Source organism: Brienomyrus brachyistius, chromosome 3, assembly GCF_023856365.1.
Source record: "Brienomyrus brachyistius isolate T26 chromosome 3, BBRACH_0.4, whole genome shotgun sequence".
NCBI lineage: Eukaryota > Metazoa > Chordata > Actinopteri > Osteoglossiformes > Mormyridae > Brienomyrus > Brienomyrus brachyistius.
Window position 1 is genome coordinate 1187727 of NC_064535.1, and position 20583 is coordinate 1208309.

The following is a 20583-nucleotide window of genomic DNA, read 5'->3' on the forward strand; positions in this document are numbered from 1 at the left end:
TGCTGTGGAATGTTACTCGGGCTGAAATTTCCCAGTCAGCATGAGTAGGAAGAGCTCACTCCCCACTGTAACACTGATGGGGTCACTCCCCACTGTAACACTGATGGGGTCACTCCCCACTGTAACACTGATGGGGTCACTCACCACTCAGCACTGTAAGAGTGACGGTCATTCACCACTCAGCACCATAACAGTGATGGTCACTCATCACTGCAACAATGATGGGGTCACTCACCACCATAACAGTGATGGGGTCACTCACCACTGCAACAATGATGGGGTTAGGGTAAGGGATCTGAAGGTGAACCTCTGAAGCAACACCAAGCTCAATAGCCACCCACATAAATGAGGTTCTATCAAATATTGTGAACATTAAAGGAAGAAATAAGGGTCTGCAGACATTAATGTTATTGAAATCTTTTTAATAACGGCTACATTAACTGATGAAGTCACTGCTAATGGGGAATGTTTAACAACCCAGTTCAGGTAATGGCTACATATCGCAAACCACAGCGTCGGTGGGCTTCTGCGCAGTCACATCACCAATTACCAAAAAAAAGATCTGTGTCTCTCATACTAATACGAAATATGTATCATGTGCTAGTTCTCTGTACGAGTTATAATCAGTCATATTATTATGACATTTCCTCTTTCTGTCCATTAAAGACTCAATGGTAAACAGTCCAGCACAATCCACATACCAACACAGTGCCAAACGACTGATGCATGTGCATTATTTTTGTATTTGCCGATATTTCAGGTTTTTTGGTTTAGCTGAATGTAGAGCCAAAGGTACAAAGGAAATCAAAGAAACCCAATCAAACTAAATGTGAATGATGCACACAGCAAATTAAAATGATCGTTGAACGTTTCTCCACAACTGATGCGTAACTGTTTTGTTTTTGGCCCAGATGATGAGATATAATTAGCTACTGGGGAACAGTCTGAGCACGGCGGACGCACCCACACCTCACACAGACCTTAAATCCATTTACGCTGCAACATTCAGGCCTTTATCACACTGCATCAGTGTCATTGACCAACATGGTATTATAGAAAATGCAGAACAGTAACCTACTCAATTTTACTCAAAAAACTAAAAAATAAATCCTAGAAAAACATTTCTTGCTTTGGGGGGGGGGGCACATTTAGAACACACAGACAAGTGGGACAAAGTGCAATCTGTTATACCGTGGTAGCTTTCTGCAAGCAAATTTATTACAAAAAAGGATTACAGTGTTTATGTCCATCATAGCAAAACGAACAAAACATGCACTTGAGTGCACGTCATTGTCTACGAGCAGGAAGTGGACGGCAGCCGTCCACACAGAAATGGCACGTCGCTGTTGGATGACGTCAGACAGCTAAGCGGGGGGAGATGAAGGCTGACACGCAGTGGTGCTGGCCCTTTATCCCACATTAGCGTGAGGCTAAAACGTACACAGTGCCAAGCGATAGCTGTACTGTATTGCCCTGTGATGCGGTTTGGTAGCTCATTGTTGCATGTTAATTAGATATAAATTAGTCCAGCGCTGAGCCGTACAGCACATGCAGACTAGCGTTCAGGGAGGGGCTGTACATTCAGCGATGCTTCTCAGCAATAAATACATGATTATTATGATGTTAGTGTGGAAAATTGTTAGTTTACAACAGTTATCTGGCTGTGTGTGTTTTTTTCTTGCACTAACCTTTCCAGGTTTGGCATCAATAAAATAAAATATAGTTTGACGTAACATTATTCACATAAAATAAAATACAAGACAAATACACAAGGCAATTAGCATTCCAATCTCGCTCAATATTAAACACTCTTCATCCTTAACAATATTTTACAACACGTTAAATAATTGGCGCTGTAGTGTAGCATCATAGCATTACATAGCGCCGTGCAGCATGTCTGAACCCGACCCCCGGCAGGGCCCTGCACTCCAGACTATCTCTTGGAGACCTTGGCCAGTTTGCTAATGGCAGGAGACCTCTTCTGGGGTGTGGGGATTTTCGAGGGTTTTCCTGCATGTGGGCGGGCGCCGCCCCGGGGGCTTGGCCGGCCAGAGTCGGTCACGGTCTCAGACATGTCGGAGCAGACAGACTGGATGTCAGAGATGTCGAAGTCAGATGCGTCGCTGCCCCTGCGGCTGCTTCCTCGGCTGCCAGCTTTGCTTCCAGGCCGACTCGGCGTCCGTCTGTAGTCTTGGGGGGGACGGGGAGGGTTATCAGGGTATGTGATACGAAAAGCTGCCAATACAGCACCCCCTTGCAATGAAATACCCAGTTATAAAAACAGTGAAGTGAATTTAAGCAGCTATAATCTGGAAATATGAAAAGCATATACAGTAGAGTTGCATGAGGAATCATGGTAATCATTCAGCCACAGTCACAGTCATTCAGCACCACAGTCACAGTCATTCAGCACCACAGTCACAGTCATTCAGCACCACAGGTCTATAAATAGTCCTGTCAAACTGGGTTTTCAGAACAACTACAGAACAAGAAGCCAGAGACAAGAGAGACAGCCAGACCTGTGGATCTGGCTTTGGTGACGGCAGCGGATATCAGCGCTCCCTCATCCCCACACTGGAATCCCTTTCCCGACAGATACCCAGGGAGACGGAGTTTGCTGCCTTGTATTGGCGTGCTCTGCAAAAACAGGAGCGAAGGATTCAAGGTCCGAGTGGTGGAGGACAGTGGGTCTGAGGTCGTCATGCTGGCTGCTACTAGACATGGTGGAGATGTTTTAACCTCCCTCTGAGATTGCATTCTAACCAGATTCTCAGGAAACGCACACTATCATTCATATAAAAAGATGAAATGCATTCGGAATGAGGCATGTTTGTTGGAATGGACAACAATAACATTTAAGCCAAACACTTTGCTGATGTAAAAATAAAATATGAGTGTAAGCAAACTGCCCTTTCACTGTCACGGGTTTTTCAATAATTCTAAGGGTGAAGATGTCAGTGTTGACCAATGCTGTCATGTGATAAAGAAGGGGAGAGACACATGCAATGAAGACAAACACTGCAAACGCTGGGTGAACGGAGGAGTACAGAAAGGCAAAGGCAGACATTGCTGACCCACTTCTTATCGCAGTCGAGGCAGAGAGATTCACACAGAGTGCCTGCTGCTCTAGGGGTTAGTTTTTTGAGGTGCAAAACTCATTATGCAGCTGAAATCCACCAAACACAGGACTGTCCCTCACACAGATGTCGCGGAATGAAGGTGCTACAGCGTAAGTCTGCAGCTGCTCACTGCGGAGCGGAAAACGAGTGGGTGGACGGATGGATGGATGGACGGACATGACAGAAAAAGAGGGCCTGTTTATTTGACCAATGGGGTGGATTGATGTCTTATTTGACCAATGGGGTGTTCAAGGCTCCCCATGTGGGTATTTCTGCAGATCGGCTGGGCGCGTGGCAGTGCATCTGTGAACCTTTGGACAGTGTTTGGAGGCTTCAGCTGAACAAGGAGGGAGCATCTTAGTGCCTGTTTGGTTAGAGAGGTGGTCTAACGGCGCCCCGCCCAGCGCACATCTTCGATATACCTCGGCAGATGAACCTTGGCTTTCAAAGGAGTCGGAGGATTTAAGGCTGGCTTTGCTGTTTGTCAGCCACGGTTTATCATAATTGCGCGTTAAGTGTTGGGTGGTCTGTGAGGAACAATGGCAAATCAAAACACAATGGGGCTTTAAGGGAGAGATTCCAAAGGGAGAGAAGACAACTGGCTGAATTAAAGTAAACATGCGAAATGGGGAGAAGCAAAAAAAACAAATGGAAGAAGGACAGTTTATAGACAGGAGAACATGGTGAGGAAAGTGACAGGACACAGAACAGCGGGAGACATTTCAAAAGGAATGGATGAGCTATTCATGGAAATGATATTATAATGATAATCAAACTTGTTTCTGACTGGCAGTTCAAGAAAATGAAAGAATAACATCAATCCATAACAGGCATCTTTTACATATGAAATACTAAAGATATTCAAAATGACAGCCATTTTAAAGTTAAATATAAACGTAAATGTTCAGGGCAAGATGACGTGATGTACGAGGGCGCCCTCTAGAGGTGCAAACCTGCTACAATGTCAGATTTATTCCAAAGCCAGCTTTGGACGACACAACTTATTAAAAGGTGTAAAAGTGTCCATCTCTATGTAAGTCCTACAACAAAGTGATCATGGGGTATCTAGTGAAGCTGGCTAGTGTCCTTCATCAGAACATCATGGTTTACAGGTTCCTCTCACCTTGGGGGTGCCTGTCATCGCTGGGTTCGGCTGGGTCTGGCAGCTCTGGCTAGAGTTTGACCTATTGGGGGAAGCTGCTCTGGAAGAGGGTCGTGACCTCCGACCCCTGTACCTGAAGCTAGCCATCACCTGCGTGGTGCCTTCAGGAAGGATGAACTTCTCACGAAGCTCCATGTTGGTCCTCCCTTTGGCTGGTAACAGTAACACATGCAGAGTGTCAGGGTCCCTCTGGGAGCTGCTCGTCCCACCCAGCTGCAAACATCACTTGTTACATCTGTGACTGCTGCCTGCTTCATAAGAAAGCAGATCTGGTCAAGTGAGCCTCAGATCAGTGGGAACAGTTGGAGTTTGGGACAGGAAGCCAACAGCACAATGTGAATGAAAGGCATGCATTTTCACATCACCATGTGACAGGAAATGGACCCACATCCCCTTCGCTGGGACACTAAAACACACCACAACTGTGAAACGGTCATACAAGCACTCTGGCCTACACCCACACAGAAGAGTGATGAACCATGTCATGGTCCCACAGAGTCCCCCGAAGTGTCAATATGACCCCAAGCTGACTGCATAACCCAGAAATCCAGTGGGGGGAGACAATTAAGGAATCACTGGTCCTATAGTTTCACACAAAAAATATTTAATTACTAACATTTCAAGTTGCCAAACAGGAATTTTCTGGCACCATTTAGCAAATGTTCCTGCATTCACATTTTAACTTGGGCATCACACCTAATCCAGTGTGGGTAACAGTGGGACGTCCAGTGTCTGCAGTGATGGGGATGTGCTTTTCAGCATTACATTCTGCACTTTAAATTTCCCAGCAACCTTCCCCTGCTGTAGGATGTCACCTGTGATGTCTTCCTGAATTACGCACTCAGATTTACTACAATAAGCCCAGCTACTACAGCACATGTGCTGCCAGGCCCCGGCATTGCAGGATACACCCCTCTGTCCTATGTCAGACTCTAAAATCCTGCTCAGGGAAGCAAATCTCCCTGCGATGGAGGAAAAGGCAGATTCAGAAGCTGCCCTGGGTGGGTCTTACAGCTAGTCTGCATTCTATTGGTTGCTGACGGTGGCCCAGAGAGCAAAGCAGGGCCGTGAGAGCAGGTGCAAGTCAGCGGCATGCAAACAGCTCATCAAAAGCACAACAAAAGCCATGAGATAAGTGAGCCAATCAGAGAAGCCTACAGGGCAATATGCCTTTAAGGGAGTACGCCTTTAAGGGAGTATGCCTTTAAGGGAGTATGCCTTTAAGGGAGTACGCCTTTAAGGGAGTACGCCTTTAAGGTGAACACACACACGCACACACACAAACTCACAGGCACAAGCAGATGCACACATACCACCAGGATGGAACAAGGAGAGAAAGTGTGAGAGTTGCCAACCTATGGGGCTCTGAGTAATCGAAGAGTTTGACTCCGAGCGTAACATTTTACTCCCGTGGTGATGAACTAGAAGAAATGGTTGCAGGGTTTGTCACGGAGAGAAGCAGTAGAAATGATTAGCAGGGAAAAAAAGGAAAAACACAAAAAGAAAATACAGGAGAGAGAGAGAGAAACTTAACAGACACGAGACTGCAAAAGCTGAGACATTCAGCCACCTGCAGGGTGTGGGAGTCAAGCCCGACCCACGGTACACAAACACACGTCACACGGTACGTGCTCTGCTCTAACACGCCTGCCAACATCTGAACATGTCAGTGGATGCTGTCCGTGTTCTGCGGCCCCCCCCACTCCCCCCGCCTGTTGTCCCAGTTCCGTGAGCTCTGCCCCCCCCCCCCCCCACTCATGCCGTATTTTACCTCTGCAAGGATCGTTCTTCACAAGAAACTCATCCAGGGCCATCCAGCCACCGCCGACCCGCACCATCACCGTGCTGCGTAGGATCCGCACCAGTCGCAGCTGCTGCGAGTCGCCGAACTGGGGTGGGTGGGGGGGGGGGGGCGGAGGGCAGAGGTGAGAGCAAATAGGACGCGGCATCCGGAATAATGACTGTGCAAGAGCCAATCGTGCAACTTGAGAAAACTAGATTACTGAAGGGATCGGTGATGCGCATAAACAAGCACAAGAGGTTTCAAATTCCAATATATTCAAAGACAATTTTTTATTAATAATTTTGAAAAGCATAGTCATCTTGTGTGAAATTTGTCTTGTGGTGATGAATCAATCAGAATTAAAAGGGAAAACAAAAAACACAGATTTAATCTGCTAAACTGCTTGGCTGGTTTCTCTCTCGTGTTGCAGTTCTCACCATTGGCTGGTGACACAGCGACATAATGTCACGTTTCCAGGGACACAAATGGAGGCTGAATCCAACTGGACAGAACTTCTCAGGATGGTCTGACTGCGGCTGTCGTTTCACTGTGACCTAAGTGCCATATGAGCAGACCGATGCCGTCCGCTGTCTCCTGACTGGCTGGGCCTTAAGCCGCCATCTTAAGCTACCTTGTTAAAACAATGTAGATCTAAGGCATGAAAAGATTGTAATCATATGCTAACATGAGGGCTGCACTCGCTGTTTCACTACACTGTTACATATATCACAGAATTTGCATACAGTCGCCCCTCCAATCTTGCAAATTTTTTTTGGACGTCGGGTGAGCCAAAAATGTATGAAATATACCAAAAATTATTCGGAAGATATAAAATCATATAGCCAACCAATCATATAACCAGAAACCTACTTTTGGGGAAAAATGAAAATAAACAAAACAGAGGGATCTACACTTGGCTGGAATTCGCCGTGGATCTTAGTCTGAACGACCAGCCTCAGGTTAGCTATTCTGTGACCATGGAATCTCGTGTTTCTCACAGCAGTGTTTAAACTTTTCAGTGCCATTAATTTAGCATTTTTAATAATGGACCCAAGTATTACTCTCAAATTTTTCACATTCGTGGGGGATCATGAATGTGAAGGGGTGACTGTATGTAGAATTTCTTCCTTTGGCCACTTGGGGGTGTAAAATCTCCATAGACGCCCCAGACTAACGTAAAATTATTTGGCCAGATTGAATGCTGGGATGTTACTGGTTAAGAGTTTATACAGTACTGGGAGAACATGGCCAAATTGGGCGACACACTCTGCTGGTAAGTCAGCCAGTTGGATGTGGCCATGGAGAGTAATCTCACACATCACACAACAGTTATGGACTCATGCTTTCTCCCTTAAAAAAAACATCGAACAAAAGTCTCCTGTAGGTCGACAACAAGAACAAGGCTGCACTCTGTCACTACCAACCACCATATTCAAAACTGATGTGTTGACAACAATGTGGTCCACAGCATCTGAACTCCAATGGGAAATGAGGAAACGAAATGGGGGATGGCTCCTGTGGTCTTATTAACCAATCACAGTGTCACACTCAACACCACCACATCTCAATGACTTTCTAATGGACATCTGTCATTAAAACAGCCTCTTTCTGGGTTTTCCCCACACTTGTCTTACATATGAGTCAAGTAATGATTCAATGTCATTGGTGAATTTGGTGATCAGATAAAGGGGGATGTTTTTTGGAGAATGATCTGGAAGGAGAGTCACATCAAATGCTGAAAAATGACCATTTACCAGTATACAGCTTTCCAAAACGGCAACGTGTAGCTGTGGGGGTACATTTTGACTGTCCCTGTTTGTTATAGGCTCATCGGCGATTAAGGGGTCATGCAAGCAGTGCACAAGACCAAACTGTTAAAAGAATTGTTTCAGCACTTAACGTCAGAGTGGCTCACATGACACAAATGTAAGGAATTTAAAAAAAAAACAACACAGATCACAAAATTCAGCGTTCATCAAATCCCCATAATCTCCTAAGAGCGTACAGTAGAGCAGAACTTCAGACAGCAGGTGGCACATGACAGTATGCTTTATGAAGCCCGGATGTCAGCACACACCGCCGTCAATACCAATTAGTTTAAACAAAAACACGGGAGCGGAAGCAAGAGAACAGGCAAGAAAAGCAAACACAAAATCCTCTGTCAAGAAAGGATAAAGGATAAAGAAGGAACACAGACGTCCCTGCAGGACTGAGGAGAACATCAGAGAGACTTCAGTGCCAAATGAGGGTGGATGACCAGCACAAGCACGGAGCAGACAGGGACAGCTCAGAAAGCCGCAGCCCTAAACTCAGGGGAGGACTAGAGAGTGCGGAGGGAGATGGGAACCCGGAAACATCCATTATTCATCATCACAGGGGACCTTCAGTAAGTCACATGCAGGAGCACTGAGAGTATCATTCACCAGTTACCACGATGGCCCTGCTAACGAGAAAATGCTCAATCTTCCTATCGGTTTCCCTGACTGCAGGTGCTCAGATGGTGAGAAGAAGCACTAAACACCAGTGTTGTCATTATGAGTGACAGCATCCGAAAGCTTATGGGGAAATACTCTGTGCTTTGCTCCCAAGTCCACGCCTGACGCTGCCCTTCTCGTCTCCACTGACGCCACCCCATTGTGGGAGCCAACTGCCTATTGTGCAGGTAAGACAAAGGGCACATGACACACCCTGGCCCCTCCCACTCTGGCACCTGTATTTGGCTTTTCCCACGCTCAAGCTGTCCAGACCTGGACCTACAGGCACTATGTCTGAGAAAATGGACTGGGAGCCTATCGACCCAGGAGCCTATTGGGCCGGGAGCAGGGAGTCTATTGGGCTGGGATCAAGGAGCATATCAGGCCAAGATCAAGGACCATATCGGGCCAAGAGCAGGGAGCCAACTGGGCAAAGAGCAGGGCACCAATGGGGCAGGGAGCAGGGAGCCTATCAGGCTGGGAGCAGAGAGCCTTTTGGGTTGAGAGTCGAGAGCCTTTTGGGCCGGAATCAAGTAGCTTATCAGGCTGGGATCAAGGACCATATCGGGCCAGGATCAAAGGGCATATTGGGTCAAAAGCAGAGAGCCTTTAAGGCCAAGAGCGGGGAGCCAATCGGGCTGGGAACAGGGAGCCTATCGGGCCAGGAGCGGGGAGCCAATCAGGCTGGGAACAGGGAGCCTATCGGGCCGGGAGTGGGGAGCCTATCAGGCTGGGAGCAGAGAGCCTTTCAGGCCAGGAACAGGGAGCCTATCGGGCCAGGAGCAGGGAGCCTATCGGGCCAGGAGCAGGGAGCCTATCGGGCCGGGAGCAGGGAGCCTATCGGGCCAGGAGCAGGGAGCCTATCGGGCCGGGAGCAGGGAGCCTATCGGGCCGGGATCAAGGAGCATATTGGTCCAAGAGCAGGGAGCCTATTGGGCCGGGAGCAGGGAGCCTATCGGGCCGGGAGCAGGGAGCCTATCGGGCCGGGAGCAGGGAGCCTATCGGGCCGGGAGCAGGGTGCCTAGTGAGCCTATCCACAATAAGTATGACAAGCTTCAGATGTTAATAGGACAGAAAAGTGAATAAAACAGAAAATGTGACAAAATGAAGCCCAGTATTGCATCACAGACAAAAAAGAAAGGGCTGTACCTGATTTCCGAGGTAGAACTGCAGATGACAGGGACAATGAAAAAGAAAGAATCCATTAGTTTTCCGCACAGCACACTAAGGAACACTCACACTCGAGGCACCAGGTCTTGTCTCAGTGAGATTAAAACATGTACTGAGGAGAGGGAGACTCTGCTCACTATGAATGTTATCTGCAAGATTCACACGAGCCGCAACAGTGCTGTCAGCATGCTAACATGCTATGCTAAGTGAACTCAGCTCCCACACTGCCCAAGGGGCCATGTGTCCTTACAGCACATAGAAGATGTATGAGGTCATGCTGCTTGGCAGAGAGGGAGGAGCTCCACAGAGGTCCGTCTCAGGACACATTTAACAGAGAGGGATGCAGGGAAAGCGGCCAAGTTTCCGCTGCTCGAGCTGCCGTCCCGTTTCCTCCATAGACGCCTCTCTTCATAATCGGGCTCAAAATGAGTGACCCCCCCCCCTATATTTCTGCAGGCTGCATTCTTTAGATGTTGAGTCAGTGAGCTTGCGAATCACCCGGCACAGAGACGCCGGGGGCACCTTGGAGAATGGGCCCCCAGAGTCGGCTCATCTTCCGGAAATCATTACACGTTTCCAGAAGGTGCCTCTGACACACAATCGACTGAGACATGTCAACTGAAGGCCTTCGTGGCGGACGACGCCGTCGGACCCGCGCCAGTATCTTACCCGATACTTGTTGGCACCGATTTGTTCCACTTGGAATCGTTTGGGACATTTACATTTAGCGACTTGCCGTGTCACCTGTGGGAGGGAGGGGGACAAAATACATAAATGAAGCAGGAAACCTTTTTCATGTCAACAATTTCTTTCTGAGGGAAGCTAAGCCAATCACCTCGTCTTCGATTTTGTCAGCATCAGTGAGCGGTTTGTACGCGTCCTTGTTGGGGTGCAGAGCAGCTACGAACTCATAGTAGTCGATGTAGCCATCGCCGTCGCGGTCAAAAATGTCTGCTACTGCGCTCATTTCAAGTCGACTGGTGGGGAACTCTGCAGGTGTGAATGACAGAAAGACTGTGCTTAGCTTTGGGTTTCTCAGAACTGGTACTACTTCTGGTTTCTGACCGACACTGGAAAGCTTACTAGAGGAGAGGATGCCTTCGATGAATTCCTGTCTGGTGACCTTGCCGTCCTGGTCCTTGTCAATGCGACGGAAGAAGTCCATGACGCGTGACTTCTTGTGGTTCATCCACCTCATGTAGCGTTTCCGCCATACATCAAAGTCAAAGTTGGCAAACTCCTTCAGCTAGAAAAACATCCAGGAATTGTGTTTATATTTCAGCAGTTTGCAAAAAGGTGTCATCAACATGTTACTTTTCATTCCCCGCAAACCGTTCCTCCTCAGTCCGTATTGGTCAGTGATCACTGTATTTCATTTCCCTGCCTAATGTGCATCCGTGTGCTGGCAGCAGGTCACATGATGCTGTGCAGAAGTGGAGGTTAGCGTTTACTCAGCTACTGCATATTCAGCTAATAATCACTGGCTTGCCCATGTGTTTCACTGCAAATTACGATCTACCTCTGCAGTGATGGCAGAATGATGACATAACCCAGACTGAAAAACTCCTTTAGATGTGAGAATCTCTCAGACCTGTATAGACGAGCTGAAAACGAGCACTTACACACAGGAAAGACTAAAAGTTGATCACTAGTATGCAGATATCACTCTACAGAATCCCCTAAAGGAAGCTCCGTGAAGGGCTGTAGGAGGCCAGCTAACCATGACATCGCGTGAGGATGTAACACACACCTCCTCCAGCCTGTCCAAGGCGTCATTGAGCTTCCGCCGTCGGTCCAGCGCCAACAGCCACACTTGCTGCCATTTGCTGACCAGGAGATTAACTCTGGGATTCTTGGTCTCGATTTGGGTCTGAGAGGCTGTTGGGTACATGCCTTGGGTGGGAGAACGTTTTCCTGAGGTAAAAGGGAAAGAGGGCAAGAGCCATTGCAATCAAAAGGTGAAAGTTCCAGTCTCTGCACACAGCACTGCGGCATGACGCCTAATGTCGACCGCTCAGCATCCACATCCAGCCAGCTGCTGACTCACTTCCAGTGCGACCTTTATCCAGGACAGGAATTTGGGACTGGATTGGCGTTTCTGCCTTCCTCTTATGCGTCTTCGTAATTTTGTCCACATCTGGCTGCTTCCGAGTCATTTCCTCCATAAATGTCTAACAGACAGAAAACAGGGACATTTTTAGACAAAACAGACTACGTAAGGTCTCAGTAGTAACATTTCAGTAATTTGATTTAGCTCTAGCTGGATCTATGGTCCAAATAATGAATGTGCATGTAAGGAAAATGACTCTGTAATCAAAGTAAATGAGAAAATGAGGACAATCTGTACAATGAGCACACAGGTGTCCAAAATGTTCTCATCTCAATCTCTGGTGCAGCAAGTGGATTTCTGGAATGTTCCAGATAAAAAGCAGACTCACTTGATGCTCTGTGATGAGCGCCTTGACCTCCTCAATCTCCTGAGGGAGCAGCTCCTTGTCCTGCTCACTGAGTGTGGTCTCAGCCCACTGCAGCCATCCCAGAAGCTTCTCAAGAAGTTCCTGGGTGGCGAGCAGCTCACTGAGGGCACTTCCTAACCTCTGCTGGTGCTGCCTTGCCCAGGCCTGGACCTGGTGGTCCACAACAAACCAGGAGAAGATTGTAAATTTCATACGCACCAACTACCAAAGACAATCACAATTTTTGCAACACTGAGGTGTTCAAAAAAACTTCTTCATGGTTATTGTGCTCCTCTTGAAATAATTATACCCAGACAAACACACAATAGTGGCACTCATTCAGTGATGGATGAGGGGGCTGTAACTCCCCACCCCAAACTCTGCACTGACACCCCTCAGGGTGATCGCATGCTGTTACCGACCTCCTCGAATCGTGCTTTAATGATGGTGTTCCAGTGTTTGATGGTGGTGATAGAGTCCGGGTGACAGATGGCCAGGATGGCTTCCCCCATGCCTGCTGCCTTGGTCAGTGCCACGCGCTTCTCCTCCAGCTTTTTCATGAACTCCTGCAGTATAAGGAGACGTGCCTCCCATTACCCACTGGCAGGATCTGTGGTCTAAGGCGCTAATTCTTCTAGCTAATCCATGTCAAATTATTCCAAAATGAATAATACATGCAAGTGGAGCAGAGCATTTAGATTCAAACATGAGATCATTCTCACAAAAGACTTAATATTGCAGGAACAGCCTAAACTTGGTAAGAACATTGAGGGAAAGCCAGTTTGAAAAATCCTTGTATGGCAATATGTACAGCCAACAAAGCTGCCTGTTTTTCTTTTTTTTTCATCTGTCGATCTAAAAATACACATTTTTAAAAACAATACCACAATTCTTTCTTGATCGTAACATATATCAGTTGGTAGAGGTTTGTTCAATGACTCAAAGGCTAACGTAAGGCATCCCATTCAGTGCTTGGTGCCTGGTTCTACACTGATATCCTGCCGGCTTTTTGGTTTAACACGGTAGCTGTAAGCACCCACCTTGGGAGGGTTAGGGTTAGGGTTAGGTTAGGGTTAGAGACGACCATACAGTGCCACGGTGGCACTCTAACGGCCTTCATTAGCCGCGGCCTTTTCACGGTGGGACTGGAACGCCGGGTGCTCACCTTGTGCTGCTCGATTAGTGCGAGGAGGGCTTCTTGGTCATCAGGAAGGGTGCCATGGAAACGCAGACTCTGCTCCGCCTCAGCCAGCCACTCCAGGAGGATGTGGACCGTGGAGTGGAACTCCTCTGCCTGAAGGGTGAGGTGAACCCCATGGGACACAAGGGTCACAGAGAGGTCACAGAGAGGTCACAGAGAGGTCAGCATCAGAAATGTGGAGTGGAACTCCTCTGCCTGAAGGGTGATGTGAACCCCATGGGACACAAGGGTCACACAGAGGTCACAGAGAGGTCAGCATCAGAAATGTGGAGTGGAACACTTCTGCCTAGGGGGATGGGACCATTGAACAAAGAGGTCATGCAGGGGTCGTACAGGGGTCAAACATGCATTTGTGTTAGTACACACATACCTCATAGTGGTGCCTGAAGCATTTACCAATAAGGGCTAAAAAAGGGGCTGAAATATGAGAGTCGGGGGGGAGAAGGCCATGGGGGGCACACACCTGGCAGAGTGCCTGTTCCAGCCGCGTCTGCTTAGACACGGAGAGCGTGCAGACAGTCTCCCAGCGGGTGCTCAGTTCCTGCATCTGCACTTTGACCCATGAGGAGTCGTCATGGCTGCCCTCGACGAGCTCGCGGGCCGAGCGCTTCAGGGCCTGTACGCTGCCTGTACGCTTGCCCAGCTCCTTCTGGAACACCTGCTCGGGGCGGGGGTGGGGGGGAGGACACAGCATTTAAAGGCCAGTGTGACACATGCAGCAGAATATGACCCCCGTGAGGAATGGAGATGCTGGCCGTCTGATGATAGACGTTCATACTACACTTATATACAAAACACAAACCAGGGGACAGTTCATCATTTCAGCTGGTGCGGCTGAGCCGGACCGGAACCCGGTGCTCAGACTGATCATCTATTCCTGGGCAGTTACTCAGAAATTCCATCATCGTGCCATTAGCGTCACGGTTGTTAGCAACCGTAATTCTGGCAAACACACTTTGAAGACAAAGAACAATGCACCATCTGTAACTTCATTAAACCTTCGACACGGCTTGGAGAGGCTAAAAATAACAATGTAAACAGCGAAGTCGTGCTCCAAACATCACCAAACAGTGTGCCGGGCCGCACTCTCCTGACCCTCCCTGGAAAGGCTTAATTACAGACGTGTTGCTCTTAATCCGGTTCGTTAAAACCAGAAGGGGCTGACGTTGACAGCCAGGGTGATGGCTGGGGGGGACCTTGGGTGAGACGCACCTTGTGGCTGTCGATGAGGTTCAGTACGAGGTCGATGTCTCCATGTACAGGCTGATCTTCTGCCAACTGGGGCTCCACTTTATAGAGCCAGTCAATCAGGGCCTGCAGGGCGTCAGTGAACTGGCCAGAGAAGAGCAAGGCCTCCTCCAGTTTGTTCTGTCTGCAAGAAGATACACAAATGAGAAGATTAATGCTGTTCTTCATGGGATCTCAGCCCCGCACCATCAGCAGGTCATGTTTACCACCAGACTTCTGATAGAAACATCACTAATCCAGGTCCCGCAACGTCCCTATGATAGTTGCAGAGTGACATTTGACCCCCCCAGAGCATACCTTTCCACCGACTTCCCGCACACCGTGTCCCACTTGTCCCTCAGCTCGCTCAGCATGTCGTCCAGCTTCTGCTTGTCATCCTGCAAGGACGTCTTGTCCTTGAGGGCGCGGCCTGTACGTGTCGTGGTGTCATATACGGAGTGCTTGCTTCCCAGAGCTTTCTGGAACTCCTGAGTGTACAGCCATCGATCCCAGAAGAAGGAACATAATTAGTGTCCATCCTCAATGTACATTTCCTACCTTCAAGATGCAGATGGATTGTTTGAAGGAGGACAACATTTTCAAACATCTAGACATTCAGGTCTGTTAGTACACACATACCCCACACATACCCCACACATACCCCAGTATTTGCACACATTTTCTCCAGCTGACTTATGGGATCATATGCTTACAGAAATTTCACTGAAACCATTTTGAACAACTATCTCACAGCTCATGACATCTGCCCTCTTCCTAACCTTGTGAACCTAAAACAACAGCCATCATTTCAACTATAATTTCTATAGTTTTACTGATGTCTTTTACTGAACGGAAATGTCTTCATTCTGCATGGCTGTCGGCTTTTGGGCAATGTGATTTTAATGAGAAAGGACAATTAAAGAGGTTTTTGGTTAGAGCAGCTGTGCAAAGGTAACCGAACGCAGGAACCGACCCTGAGTCACAGAAAATCAAAGGAATGATGTGTCCACAGCAATGTGCTTTTCCACCTGCTGGGCCAGACATGGCCTTTGGTTTCAGTCAGTACCAGTCAAACTAATGGCAAATGATTTAGAGGCAAACAGGGGGCTTTCCGGGTCATTATGAGAAGAGCTGGTCTTCTTGCTCTTTGCTGACGGCATGTGTTTTTAGGGCAGGATTATGTAAGCGGTGCCAGACAGTTTGTCATAGAATCAATGGGCGACAAAGCCTTATCACTCTGCTGTGCACTGGGCACCCAAAGGGGGGCAGTAGTGATTCACATGGAGCTAACCAGGTGACACCTTACCCAGGTGACACCTTACCCAGGTGACACCTTACCCAGGTGACTCCTTACCCAGGTGACCCCTTACCCAGGTGACCCCTTACCCAGGTGACACCTTACCCAGGTGACCATGGCAGGTAATAAGCTTTCACGAGGTCTTACACCCGGCGTTGGCTGGTTCTCCTTAACAGCTAACAGTCACCTTATGCTGAGCCAGCTGCATCTTGATCTTGTCAGGGTCGTTGGCGATCTCCAACTCCGAATCCAAGGCCTTCTCCGACTCCTCCAACCATTCTGTGAGCTTGTGCCAGCTCTCGTGAAACTTGGAAAGACAAGAAAGGCCTTTTAACATAAATTTTTCTATTGTGCTTTTTATTAACAATACCTGTTGGGGAAATGTGGCCCATTTTTAGTATGTCTACATATGAATTTCATCTGGATGCAGCAGTTAACCCTGATAAATTAGATTTATTCTGCCACGGACACCGAGATCAAGTATTACACAGAATCTGGAGTTTTTTTTCTTTATTATTACAGCTGAAACATACAGAGATAAAACTGTGAAAGACTCATGAGTGATGACTCATAGCTTTGTTTAGATACAAATAGCCATAAAGTGCTTTTACTGTGAATTAACGGGTTGACACTGACAGATAGCAGAAGAAATAAATGATGATCGGATAATCTGCAGTACAATTTGGCAACCCTGCTGGAAGCTCCAGATGAAGCCAGTACACCTAACAATTGCTCAAATGAGATTTTCAGCAGTTGGACTGGCCTTCATTACTCACCAGTGAAACTACTGGTTATTGTACGGTACGACTACTATTTCCGATTTAATTCAACAGAATTCCTGAACCGACTCCTACTGGGAAGGTGCCCTAGGGAGGTCCCGGAGCAGGAGGGACTCAGAGCCCATGCTGACCTGCTTGGCGCGCTTCCTGGCGTCGTCCAGCAGGCGGCCCCGCTCCACCGAGCGTTGCACCACCTTCTCCCAGCGGGCCTGCACACTCAGCAGCAGGTTCTTGATCAACACCACATCCTGCTTCTGGCTGAAGTACTTCAGGTGCGTCCCAGTCTTGTCCAGCTCAATGATCTGCTCCCGGTGGGCGTTCACCTCCGTCACGAACACCTGGCAACCACGACATGGACACTTCATGAAGATTCATTGGTTCATAGGCCCCATCTAGGGAGAGTCTGGCTCTGCATACAAGTTGAGTTCTAAAAAGCACCACATTTTTCCCCCAGAATTCCAGAGCTCTCAGTTTTGCATTTTGCAGTTGACAGGGCTACTGTAGCTATTTCTGCTGACGCTGCAGACCACACTGATCCAGCACATGCTCCTCGTGGAAAACGCGCTCCATAGGAGCGCCATGCACATGTCCCCAATGCCCTGGCCAACCTTGTGTTCATCAATCTGGAACATAATGGTCTCCAAGATGAGGGAGGCTGGTGAAGCCATGGTGAGCCCCTGCTCGGCTTGCGTCAGCCAATTGATGAACTCCTGCAGGTTGTTGTGGAACTCCATGGCCAGGCTCAGCGCCTCCTCCAGCTTGACCTACGTGGGGGTGTGGAAAGTTAATATTGCGATGCTGAGGCCTCATCTTCCCCGTTTCAGGAGAGCCATCTCCAGAGCCATCATGCTGGATTAAGACGAGGGACGCTTCCTTCAGAGAGACTGATTAAATCATTAGACTCTGATTCAGTCTGCGCCAAATGGAAATTTCAGTGCACAGATATTATATTCGGTAAACCCTAGAAAATTAGTCTCAGCTATAAATGAAACAGTGTTTCTGCAGTGATAGCACAGTTGTGCCAAAGGATTAACTAAACAACAGTTACAGTAAATCCCAATTAAATCCATTCACTTATAAATCTATGACGTATCTCCGGGTAGGTTCCTGTCCGCATTTATCAAACGGTCCGGAAATCCGGAGAGAGACCAAATTGGACTTAACGAGAACCATCAACACAGGAAAAGCCCAGCGGCATGCTTCATCCGCCGCGCTCGGAGCCAGCAGTCACACGCGGCGAGGATTATTTCTGGATCGCCCCCATCTCTGATGGCGAGCAGCATGGTCATGGTGGAGACCATGTCATTAGGGGCCAAAGACGCCCAGCTAGGCTTCACAGGAGAATAACACGCCACTCCATGCCAACACGTATGTGCCGCTCGTCTGACGGGATCCTGCATCATGCAGTGGCCACCTTCCCCATGTCCCCTGCAGTTATATATCAGCTCAGAGGAAAGAATCCAGCCATAAATATGCAACCATAATGTTCTACATATTCTCTGATGTTTAGAAGCTAATAAACAGCACAATTGCCTTATGTAGGGAAATGCCCTCAACCTCTGGTAAGGTTAGGAATTCCTCCTGTTATGTCGACCATTTTATTTACCACAGCGGGTGTTGTGTTAATTTTTCCATATGCCATCTTGCTTACTTTTTCTAAGACATACACACACATACAGAGGCTGGAGTGAAATGAGATGTGGCTACCCTGAGATTCACCCTGAGATTCGAACCGGCGACCTTCTGCTCACAGGCCCAGAGGCCCAGCCCATCCCACACAAACATGGACAGCCATCCCCCAGAGAGTGAAACGACAGAGGAGAGGGACACGAACCTTCCTCTCCGCCATCTTGGCTTGGACGGACTCCCACTTCTCCTGCAGGTTCCTCAGGTCCAGCTCGGTGTTGCTGTCCTGGCCCTCAGGGGTCTTGGTGAGCAGTTGCTGACCTTTCAGCATCAGCTGCTGGTAGAGCTCCTCCTTGGCCTCCAAGGCACTGCACAGCTCCTGAGGAGGACAGACACAGCCAAGAAAATCAATGCAAATACAATCCATTGAGTCAATACACTCTGTTCAACTGAGAACCAGTTCTATCCACATCTAACACATTTAAACACAGTTGAACAAAATCAATCATGTCTACCACGGTCACACACAGTCAAACACGGTAAATCGCAGTCAAACACAGGCGAACACAAACACAGTCTGACACGGTCAAATACATCAGAAAAATCATGAGGCTCCACACAGGCGCCCTGCATTAATTAGTACTCTACACTGCACATTCCTTAAAGAGACAGCATCCATGCATCCAAATACAAACACAGTCTACTACATAAGCCTTACTGAATAACTAAGGATTGTTTCAATATCTAGTTTCAGTAATAACTCTATGTATACATACAATAAGAACATATACAGAATAAGCAGAAGAGACAGACTTTGATATGCCTATAACCTATAAACCACCCAGACATCTAAGACTTGATGTCTCTCTAAACATCTTCACCGTTTTACATCCATATTTATATTAATGATGCTCATTAATACTCAGAGACGTTCAGATCTCATTGCCAGACTGAAGGTCATCATGCATGACATAAAAGAAGTGAATTTGTTTCCGTCACATGGCACGATTACAGCCTGCAGTAAACAAAGGCAGTATCTGCTGTGGTTTCTATTAAAGGGTTTCATGTTTAATCAGGTAGATTTGTTGCCGTTTTACAATCCAGAGAGTGCTTTTTTTTAACCAGAGAAAGTTAACAGAGCCCCATAATGATGAGTAATGTTACGCTGCACGTAACGGTCTGATAACTTTATCATCTGAATGATTTGGAGCTCTGCCCCGCCTCCGGTGTGAGGGCCAAAGCTAATCCATCAATCTCAGCCGTAAGTGTCTGAGGTCATTGTGTCTAGCAAAGGAACAAAAAAGGAAAGAAAATGCACAACTGTTTCCAAAAAATCCACTGGGCCATTGTCAGGCAGAGGTCATCCAGTGCACTCTCTGTCCAGCACGCCTAGAGGGTCACTGCCGTGTGCTTTTCTTTGGCTATTTGTGACGTCAGCTACTTTTCACACTCCAGAGGAAGCCAGAGCCGGTGGTGTCTCCCATCAGCCATCTGTAACAGCTCTTTCATATCCTTAAATACGTACCAGATGGGCGTTAAGCTGCTCGCGGGCCGTTTCTGGTAAGCCTCCAACCGCCTTTGATGCTAACAGCTGACGCTCCGTGTCTTTCAGCCACTGCTGCATGTCTTCGATCTCGCCATGGAAACCCTGGGCCTGTGTCGAGACGGAAACAAAGCGTCATGGCGACGGGGTGGCCCAGGCGAGCGGGGGCCTTAATGCGTAACCTGTTAACCTGCAGAATTCACAGGCTGAACAGCACAGTCATGTCACACTCACTGCATTTCTGAGCTCCTCCTTTGTTTTACTCTTATACATCAATTTTAGTGACCTGCCTGCTTCTAAATCAGCTGGGCTGTTTACTTTTTGGCACATACTGCGGGTTTCAGTCCATTTCCCCAACTTTTAATTTCAAAACTTTCTAAAAATAGCCAATGCATCATTTTTCTGATTCCCGATGAAGGCCATTTATACATTCCAAGTCTTGTAAGCATTCCTGTTTCCTTAACAACGCAATTGCTACAGCAACACACAGATTTACCTCCGATAACAAGCCTTCCAAAAATTCCCCACATGTACGAAATACTCCTCCAATCACTTCCAGGCCTTCGATCCGTTATACAGCCAAAAACATTGACTCAATGTCAAGAACCCGGCCAGGATAAAAAGAACTGTGAACTGAACCAGGCTTCAACATCCACACCCCCGCAGCCAAAATTCCAGCACCCCAAAGCAAATCGGGAAAGTCGTGGCATCTGGCCAGAGCCCGAGTGCCCGTGGGGTTCGGGAAG

General features: G+C 47.9%; 1 protein-coding gene across 13 annotated transcripts in view; it reads right to left on the bottom strand.

Annotated features, from left to right (window-relative positions):
- Positions 1 to 405: 405 nt before the first annotated feature.
- Positions 406 to 20583, bottom strand: part of dst (dystonin) — a 128759-nt gene continuing 108581 nt past the window's right edge. For 7 of the 13 annotated variants that reach the window (XM_049007789.1, XM_049007798.1, XM_049007793.1 and 4 more), the window contains 23 exons: positions 19820 to 19948; positions 18503 to 18673; positions 17277 to 17432; positions 16800 to 17006; positions 16077 to 16196; positions 14911 to 15080; positions 14578 to 14737; positions 13829 to 14023; positions 13330 to 13458; positions 12587 to 12730; positions 12147 to 12335; positions 11756 to 11879; positions 11459 to 11622; positions 10792 to 10954; positions 10544 to 10698; positions 10378 to 10452; positions 9688 to 9705; positions 6053 to 6170; positions 5595 to 5702; positions 4243 to 4433; positions 3542 to 3646; positions 2520 to 2637; positions 406 to 2190 (listed from right to left, as the gene is read on the bottom strand). In XM_049007789.1, coding sequence (XP_048863746.1) covers positions 1934 to 2190; positions 2520 to 2637; positions 3542 to 3646; positions 4243 to 4433; positions 5595 to 5702; positions 6053 to 6170; positions 9688 to 9705; positions 10378 to 10452; positions 10544 to 10698; positions 10792 to 10954; positions 11459 to 11622; positions 11756 to 11879; positions 12147 to 12335; positions 12587 to 12730; positions 13330 to 13458; positions 13829 to 14023; positions 14578 to 14737; positions 14911 to 15080; positions 16077 to 16196; positions 16800 to 17006; positions 17277 to 17432; positions 18503 to 18673; positions 19820 to 19948 — 3366 coding nt within the window. In that variant the 3' untranslated portion in view covers positions 406 to 1933. Of the gene's footprint in view, positions 2191 to 2519; positions 2638 to 3541; positions 3647 to 4242; positions 4434 to 5594; positions 5703 to 6052; positions 6171 to 9687; positions 9706 to 10377; positions 10453 to 10543; positions 10699 to 10791; positions 10955 to 11458; positions 11623 to 11755; positions 11880 to 12146; positions 12336 to 12586; positions 12731 to 13329; positions 13459 to 13500; positions 13561 to 13828; positions 14024 to 14577; positions 14738 to 14910; positions 15081 to 16076; positions 16197 to 16799; positions 17007 to 17276; positions 17433 to 18502; positions 18674 to 19819; positions 19949 to 20583 lie in introns of those variants that run through there. The other 6 variants (XM_049007802.1, XM_049007803.1, XM_049007790.1 and 3 more) reach the window with 4 other exon arrangements.